This window comes from Odontesthes bonariensis, chromosome 3 (assembly GCF_027942865.1).
Source record: "Odontesthes bonariensis isolate fOdoBon6 chromosome 3, fOdoBon6.hap1, whole genome shotgun sequence".
Classification (NCBI taxonomy): Eukaryota; Metazoa; Chordata; class Actinopteri; order Atheriniformes; family Atherinopsidae; genus Odontesthes; species Odontesthes bonariensis.
In genome coordinates this window covers 19,122,090-19,131,249 of record NC_134508.1, presented here as the reverse complement: position 1 = coordinate 19,131,249, position 9,160 = coordinate 19,122,090, and the positions used below count along the sequence as shown (strand labels likewise).

The following is a 9,160-nucleotide window of genomic DNA, read 5'->3' as shown; positions in this document are numbered from 1 at the left end:
TCAAGTAAATGTACCGTTGGGTAAAATTCCATTCCAACAAAGTTCATGCAAAAGATTCAGCAAACATTCACTGTGTTACATGTTCTCTAATCTCTTCCAGCAGTGGGTGCATAAGCAGTCCTGGTACACTGGGTATGATATGTTTCCTCATAAATTACCATGAGGAGTGACTCATGCACAGTATTAGTTGTAAGAACATATCACACGTATGAAGAGTGGAAGGCCACAGTTTGTTCCTGGGCTAAGTGTTATATGTCAGGTCAAAGGTTCGGAGCCAATGGCAGCTCCAGATGGTGGCTTTCTTCTTTTGGTGTCAAGAAACCCTTCAACCCCAAACATGAGTGACATGAGGGTGTATTTTGAGTTTGAGTTTGGGCAATGTGAAGGGGTAACATGCTTGACTTGTTATGGATATGTGGCCATAAAGAATGAAGTGTGACGGTCAAAAGGTAATTAGATGGTAGCAAGCTCCTCAAGCAGATAAAAAGATGTTTTTAGCTTCAGTCTAAGGAAGTTTCTACACCCCTCCATTTGTCATTTGAAACCAGACTCATGTGCTCTTCCCATTTACAATACATCTGACTTGTACAGCATGCTTGCCATTTTGTAGTATAATGAAAGCCTCAAAGTAATCTAGCTTTCATTTACCCTCCTCCCCTCATTTCTCTCTGTCCTTCTTTCCATTCTGTCTGCCAGCACCAAAATCCAGATAACCGGTACGTGGCATACAGTGGGATCAGGTGTCGAGTGGCTGAATGCAGTTAGTGTTGCTGTGAAGTACACAATCTGATCAAATATGTTGCCAACATTAGCACCAATGGTGTGTGAAAAATGGACACATACTCTGAAGAAAAGGGCTTTCTTAGTTCACCTTTCACCACACATTTACGTAGGATGCAGCATACGAGACTGTGACTTGAATAAAAAATAAACTTTCATCCACTGACTGAGCTGTAATTTCTATAGTCTTCTTAAAATCTTATAAACTATGAATCAATTCCATGGTAATGCTAACACTACGTCACCTATGCTTTTACAGTGACAATGCTAACATGCTACCTCTTCTTAGTTTAGCCCATTGTCATGCTAACTGATGTTGGAAAAACCACCAAGTTGTTCTGCTGCAGTAAATAATCACATTCTGAAAAATTGTTCTAAGTAACACTCGCTATGACTGACATGTGACATATGACATTAAAGACCCCACCCACCCCTCACATAGACTTTTCTCACCCCTCCCATCTGGCAGAAGGTACCACAGCATACGGTCTGTCACCACCAGACTACAAAACAGCTTCTTCCCCCAGGCCACACGACTCCTCAACGCTCAGAGACTGATCTGATCACCTCTGTTGTCCCAGCTGTTCTTTATTGTTGCTGTTTGTTGCACTGAAAAACTTCTCGAGAAACGTTATTTCATTGCACTGTATACTGTGTATATGGCTGGAATGACAATAAACCCTCTTGAATCTTGAATCTTGAATCTTGAATATGTTTCTTTCAGCTTGGCCTCATATAAGTATCAAATCAGGAATATGGTTTATTTTCATAAAGGACGCCCTACTTCAAACCATTGAAGACACGAGTACCAAAGTGCTCGAAACTTTCCCCAATCAGTGTGCAGAATTTAGTCCAGTGGCAGAAGAAGATGGACAAAAAGTGGACACTCTGTGCACACATTTTCCAAATAAATACACATATAGTTGGATAAATCTTGTTCATAATGTCTGGGCACTGAGGTGATCATAGCTGCTCATCTTTTTTATCAAGGTTCACTGTTTGTTTTGACATCAAATTGATTTTTAAAAGTCCATTAATGGTTAACCATGAAAGACATGTTCGGTTATGGAACACAGAGTGAGAGAATCTCACTTAGTATTTACATCTGTAACCAAAAAAAATGCAATGTTATGTAATTATACAGTATTCTAACAAAGACCACAATATGTAACAATTACTATTTTTTCAGAAAATTCCAAATGATATCAGTCAGTGGTGTATTTTCAAAAACCTTTAATATAAAGTATTTGCTGCCTTTCAGCATGTTTGGATCATTTTACAAAAGGTCTGGCAGTATTTTCAATGTACACACAAAAGTCCTAAACAAAACGCATACAGTACAGTAGGAGAAAGAAGTATTCTTCATACCGTCTAAACACTGAAGTGTTCATAGCTGCTCATCTTGTCATCACATTCCACTGTGAATCTTTAAGAAATATTATTCAACTGAAATGGAAAATAAATCCACATATATGAAAGAACAAAATCTGAAAAATGTGAGTCAGAAAACTGTGGAAGACGGCAGAAGAGTTAAAGGATGTTCAGGCACATCTGCAGCAAGCAACCAGTTGATATCAAACAAGAAATATCTGCCTATGCGTTTTAATTCTCAAGCATTCTGTGTTTTTTCATTTATACAAATCGCAGAAAGGTTATGCTGCATCTTACCCCTAGACAAGAAGACTCTTATCTGCTCAGATCTAATGGAGAGCTCTCCTGTAGTTCTGACTTTTATTGCCTCCGGACCATGTGAACAGGATTGAATTCCCACAGATCACAAGAAAACATGTCATCACTTGATGACCTTCCAGTTCAACAGTGTGGACACATATGTTTGGCAGTTCATATCAAAAGAAACCGTGATTCTGATATCAGATTAATCTGTTCAACAGGAAGTATTTTATTTTTCATGTCTGTAATAAAAGGCTCTCACTCAGTGTTTTGTTTGGAATGAAAATGTGCTCTGTATCAGTTAGTGTGGTTCGTGGACTGAGGCTTAATGAAAGGCACTTTGTATTTTCATTCAGCAAGTCCACCTCTATCATAATTGCCTAAGTAGAAGCAGTTTAACAGGAGTCCTGCCAGCATCAGCTTTAAGCTACGGCAGAACAACAACATTTTTCTTTAACTTAAGGCATTAAAGGTTTGTAACTGACAGCATCAAAATAAAATCTTTGGTAAACTTTGGTCCAAGACCTTCCACAGGAGCACAAATAGGACTACAACTATATTCTATGATAGGAAGATCTGCAAATATTTCCCTACCGAAAAGTGGGGTTTCGCTCTTTTTTATCACTATAATTGGGTTTTCCTTTTCCACTAAAAAAAATGACTATACTGGTTTCTGAGTTGGGTCGTAAGCATTTAAGAAAACATGCTTTTTAAGAAATTAGTGTGTTTACTGGAACATTACGTTGCATCTATCCAAATATCCACATCTTGCAAGCTGCAGAGCTGGACATAATTCACATTTCCAGCACATCAATATAGTCGTTTGCACACAAAATCTATGGAAAATATAATTTCTTGAAATGATATACAATTTTAGCTTTGAAATCAGTGTTTTATAGTGCTAACCAAAGTACCATATTCAATTTTAAAACACAGTGATAAAAAAAAGTCTCTCAGAGGATGTTACACCTGTTAGCACAAAACTAAGATAAACCTCATTAGATGTGCTCTGTCCATAAGTTTTATAGATTTTACATGATTTTTTTCAAAATGGCAGTGTATCCATAAAGATTTTCTCCACTATTGGTGGAGGAGGGACCAGGTCCTCCAGTTTCAGGTAGAAGATGCGCTGAAGGCCCTGTGTGCACAGAGTCCTCAGCTCAGGGAGTTTGCCCAGTAGACGAGAAAGATAGTTGGGATGCGTTCGGCTTGGTTCTGATCCATGTCCACTCATGTGTTCCCTTAAACAAGTAATGACATTACTTTGGAAGTCTTCGACTCGTCTGGGCTCCTTCAGGCCATGGCGATCTAGATACAAAAGATGTTCCCATCAGAAACAGAGTCCTAAAAGTAAATATCATGATCAAATAAGATTCACAGACCAAAAAAAGGCTCTAACCTGTAATGATAACAAGTGCTGCTAGACAGGCAAACAAGGAGATGTCTAAGTTCATGCGGTGAAGGTTCTGGGAAAAATCCATGATGGAGTCGATCCAGCCACCAAAACTGCGAGCACACTGCTGTCGGTGGAGGACTACACCGTTACAGAAGATCAACCTGTTCTTCTCTGGATTTGACCTGTATAGTTTTAAACAGTTAGTGCAGTGAGAGCACTGAAAGGTGCACATTTATGAAATTAAATATTTTCAAACGATAGCTTCTTTTTGTTTTTGTTTTTTTATTAAATGAAAGATGAAAGAATAACCTGTAAGCCAGACGGAGGATGAAGAGCTCAACAAAGGCAGATTCAAGGAGCAGTTCCTGGTCCTCTGCGCAGAAGTCTGTGAATCCTGGGATGGCTTGAGCCCACTTTTTTAAAACATCCAATGTACCAGTCAGCAGGTCATAGAACTGCTGGATGTCACCGGCATCCTCCTTTTCCTTCAAATTGTCTGTCTTCTCCTGGTACTGAGGAGACAAACATGAGAAGGGTAATTACTACTGAGGAGATTTCTCCAGCAATTGTTTTCACTCTCCATCATGTAACCAATCAAACTGAAACAGAAGAAGTCTGGTAGGTGGAAAGTCATAAGTGGTACCTTGGAGTAGTCGAGCTTTTCAATGGTTGGGTTTGAGTCTAAATGTGCCCTGACAAGAGAAGCTATGATGTTGACACTGGGGGTCGTGGATGAAGCCTCAACCGCAGTCTTGGGTTTGGAGGGCAGACGACCTCTGCGGCCTTTGAGGCCGTCTGTGCGAACAACTACGAGAAGGACAAAAACACACGTGTGTGATCCTTCCATTGCCATCGATGCATCCCACACTTTGAAAACCAAGTGCCATATCTGTTTCAGTCTCCCTTTTTATGCAGCTGGTACTGTAAAGCTCATGTTACACGTGTATGTGCTTCCAGGCTTGGTTTCCCAAGACTGTCATTACAAACCTAAGTTTGTCATTGTTATACATTAGCCACTAAAGGCCATAAGAGAGTCTGACAGCGCTTTACCTTCTTTGACCATTCCCACAGCGAGACATTTCTGGAAACGGCAAAACTGGCATCGGTTTCTCCTCCTCTTGTCAACCGGACAGTCTTTATTGGCGAGACACACATATTTCGCATTTTTCTGGACAGTTCGCTGTAAAACAGAGAAAAATTCACATTACTATGGAATCGTAATGCTCCAAACATAAATGTGCTTGATAGAATAGCACAGATAAATACTATCTAAATCTATAAATATACGGTCAATCTTATTAATAACAATATTGTGTTTTCATGTTTTGTGCCAGTATTCATGCAAAATTGAAATCTTCAACGTGTGAGCAATTAACAGGCGTTCCAGTATTGAAACATTTATACCAAATATGAATGTATTATTCAGTCACATTAACTATTACTCTCAACCAACAGCAAATTATTTAGGTTCACACAAAATTTATATTCAAGAGATCAAAGTATTGAAGATGCTTGGGCAGAGATTTTTAAAGAAATAAACATTACTGTAAATAGGAATCTTGAATCAAACATCCCCGAAAGTTACTTTTTAAATTACTGCGGGCGGATTTCTACTGTTTGGGGTGACACACGAACATTTTCCAGCATTTTTGACCAAATGCCAGTGCTGATGCAGACATGATCATTGAGCCTCTTCTGTAAAACATATTAAATATTTATATTTCTGCTATTACTGCGATGACCTAATTTTACAGAGTCACAGGGAAAAATATAAAAATATCTTTCATTTACATTAAAAACCATCTCATAATTGTCTTTATATAAATGTTTTAAGCGGAACTGAAGAGTTTTTCCTACTATCACAAGCTTGCATGATGCTCAGTGAAAATCCTGATATTAGCCAAAACCAGGCCAAATTTTTCCCTAACTGCATGTCTGGATGTCTGAATTTTGAGTGTATGAATTTTGTTCAATGCTGATATCTTACTTTAAAGACTTTATAGGCCAATACTGATGACATGCTAATGCCACTCTTGCTATCAGTGCACTCTGATTGACATTATCTTTCATATTTGGCAAACATGTGCTTCAAAACAAGCTAATACTGATACGTGAGGGTTGTTCTCGCTGATTCTTTTACAATCAGCTGAAACAATAAACCAAGTGGATGCTTTTTTTCTTTTCTTTACCTTGAAGAAACCTTTACATCCCTCACAGGTGCGGACTCCATAGTGCTGACAGGATGCGTTGTCACCACAAACTGCACAGCGTCCCTCACTGGACCCTGGGTTTGGGGTTTTAGGAGACATCATGGCACCCTCCACCATTCGGGCGCTTTCCATTGATCCATGTTCCAGAGACATGGGGGGGCAGTGAAGTGGGGAGACATGCTGCTGAGGTGACAGGAAGAAGTGGTCATCCTGACCAGGCTGAGCATCCTGTTGCTGCCCCAAGGGAGAATGCTGCTCAGGTGCAGCAGTGAAGGTGAAAAAGGAGAGTGGCTGGGCCATGGCGGCCTTATCCAGAGAAGATGGCTGAGCTGGGGGGAAGGGGCTGAAAGGGGAATCCCAAACAGACTCTGGCTGAAAGCCAGGTGTTGGGGGGGAAGCAGTGGCATAGATAGGGCTGCCATAGTAGTCAGAGCCACATGACGAGAGTGTTTCATCGAGGCAGTTGAGTGCAAATGATCCTGGATAACAGCCATACACCTGAAGATCATCCAGCTTGAAGGCTTGATTCAGTATCTGTGGGCTGGGGCTTTCAGCTGCTGCATTGTGGCTGAAAGAAACTGTAGAGGTGGGAGGGGAGGTGGTAATCCTGCAGGAGTAAGTATCAAACTCCCCAGCATAGCCATTTCCCACCAAGGTGTTGATGCTGGGCAGCGAAGATGTGGACAGTTGATCCTTTTGGCCACTGATGTCCATCATCAGTTTGGCACTGAGGTCAGGATTTAAGAACTCAGAGCTGAAGTAATTGTCATGGGGCAGGGATGCATGCTGAGTTTGTACACAGGGCATTGCTAAGAGACAGGAGACAGTCAACAGTAAATACATGTTTGTCCGTCTAACAAAACTGATGTTTTCCTTTACACCTTACAACAAAAATCGTTCTAAGCAAAAGTCTATTCAAACAAGATTTTATTTTATTTATTTATTTTTTTAAATCAGTGCAATCTCTGTCAAACTTCAACATGTCACAGGCAATATATCACTTGTCAAATAAAAGTCACTTAAATCAGTAGGGCTGTCTCAGGCTAACTCTAACACTTATCCATATGGATAATCAAATCATCTAAGTATTAAAATGTTCAATCTTTCTTCTGCAACCATGCAATCAGTTGCCTATGTTAAGACTTTGAATGTGCACTGTCTGATTTCAGCCGACATGCCATTTCAAGTCCTATCAGTCTCCTTTGGAAAATGCAAAGGGGGTCCAGCATAGCACTCAGATATTGTCAGATATTGTGTTACTGGCTGTTAATGCTTTGAAAACCTCCTTCAGTGGAGGGCAACCCTCTCTCACAGTGGCTGTATTAGGGGAGTGTTGCAGATTGTCTTTCAGGGTGGGCTGAATGCCAGCCGAAAGGTGGCACAGCATGCTTGTATGTGTGTGTGTTTGTGTGTATGTCTACGTATATGTGTGTGTGTGTGTGTGTGTGTGTGTGTGTGGCTGGTTGGTTGAATGGGTGTGCTAACTCCTAGATTTTATAGGTTTTTCAAAGCGTACGTAAAGCACACCTAAAGAAGACACCTGGCCGTTCTTTGAAAGGTTTCCAAATTAAAACTTACAATTGAGTATGAGTCAAGTTTTTTTTTTGTTTTCATGCCTTGTAATTACATCCTCCACTATCACTGATCTTGTATGGCAACAGCGATAGACACCCAGAAAATCAACAAGATTGACAGAAGCCGATCTAAGCTCGAACAGATGACTAAACTTGCAGGAACTAGTGAGACTTTCAACAAAAGCACATTTGCAGTAATAGGCTGGTACTATAAGGAAGACCTAAAATAGCCATATTTTAGGAAATAGCATAAGCTGTAGTAAAATTAGCTACTTTATTAAAATGACCCAAACAATCAATGAGAAGAACAGCATGATTGCAGAATTACATTCAGTTGCTACGTGTTGCTTATCAACTCATCAGGTAAGTACACATACTGAAGCTAAAGTAAGTTTATTGTTAATTCAACTTTAGTGACTTATTTTACTAGTAAAGGGATTTCATTTTTTATCCATCCCACTTACATAAATGAGGCCTGCATAGTTAAATCAAACTAAAATGACATATTAAATCCTTTATGTTGGTGGGTTTTATTTCAGGTCTCTGGTATCACACTGAACTAGTTCAAACTTGTTGTACCTTCTGAACTTATAGCTGAAGCCATATCTCTGCCTATATCTTTGGAAATGACTCTAAAAGCATGTGATATTATCATTATTATTACTATATTTATTATTACCATCATTAGTAGTAATAGTAGTAGTAGTAGTTAAATCAATGTGACAAAATTACTTTACATCAGTCTGTCTGATCACAATGAATAAATAACTCAAATGCTAAATACTGTGTCAGCATTATATCTGTCATTTCTTTTTAGCTCAAGGTATAATCGAAAAAGCATTAAAACAGCAGAGTAAAGTTCAAACAGCATCTTTGAGGCTCTTGTATTAACAGTCAACTTTCGCTCACCTGTTTCATGTAAATATCCGGATTTTGAAGCTTTTCGTTTATTCCAAACCAGAGAAAAAGATGTATTCACTTCTGCCAGCTGCTGTCAGCACACACACCCGTTCGGACACATTCACACACAAGTACTGGGTCAGACAGACGCAGTCGGTTCCATACACTCTAGTTTTATTTTGGCTGCGTCGACAAAAAGGCGGGTCCCTGCCCAAATATGGTGAGCGGGGTGGTGGAACGTTCCGGGTCACCAGCCAATCAGCTTCACGATTCACACGAAGACGTTCTTCCGTATGACGCACGCACGGGATTCCATTGACGACAGCGCCGGGAGTTGTTCTAAATATAACCCAACAACGACAGCGGCGTTCACATGGGGCGATTACTGAATGAAAAATGCTATAAATAAATGCAGTTTGGAGGCGCGGAGGTTTTGTGACTGGAAATGTCGATCTCATGCACGTTTGAGACACTGAGACGTGTTATCACATGCCAGATCAGGAAACACCTGCAGCTGTTTTTCTTCTCTCTGTTAGCCTACCTGTCTTATTCTCTGCTGCTGATCTCCCATCAAAAATCCTCAAGAAGACGTAGGCCAATTAGCTGCTATTATACAAAATGTACGTTTA

General features: G+C 40.0%; 1 protein-coding gene across 1 annotated transcript; it reads right to left on the bottom strand.

Annotated features, from left to right (window-relative positions):
* Positions 1-1,996: 1,996 nt before the first annotated feature.
* On the bottom strand, positions 1,997-8,667 carry LOC142377046 (putative nuclear hormone receptor HR38). Its single transcript, XM_075460770.1, has 7 exons — positions 8,541-8,667; positions 6,037-6,866; positions 4,898-5,027; positions 4,491-4,654; positions 4,157-4,359; positions 3,851-4,029; positions 1,997-3,759 (listed from the first exon to the last, which is right to left on the bottom strand). Exons 2-7 carry the CDS (start codon positions 6,862-6,864, stop codon positions 3,497-3,499), a joined length of 1,767 nt encoding a protein of 588 aa, XP_075316885.1. The 5' UTR covers positions 6,865-6,866; positions 8,541-8,667; the 3' UTR covers positions 1,997-3,496.
* Between the last annotated feature and the right edge of the window lie 493 nt (positions 8,668-9,160).

Coding starts and splice junctions, on each gene's coding strand:
- LOC142377046 (XM_075460770.1), bottom strand. CDS start 6,864: ATGCCCTGTGTACAAACTCAGCATGCATCCCTGCCCCATGACAATTAC. Junction 4,655..4,897: donor TGTGGGAATGGTCAAAGAAG/GTAAAGCGCTGT, acceptor TCCTTCTCGTAG/TTGTTCGCACAGACGGCCTC. Junction 4,360..4,490: donor AAAAGCTCGACTACTCCAAG/GTACCACTTATG, acceptor TTGTCTCCTCAG/TACCAGGAGAAGACAGACAA.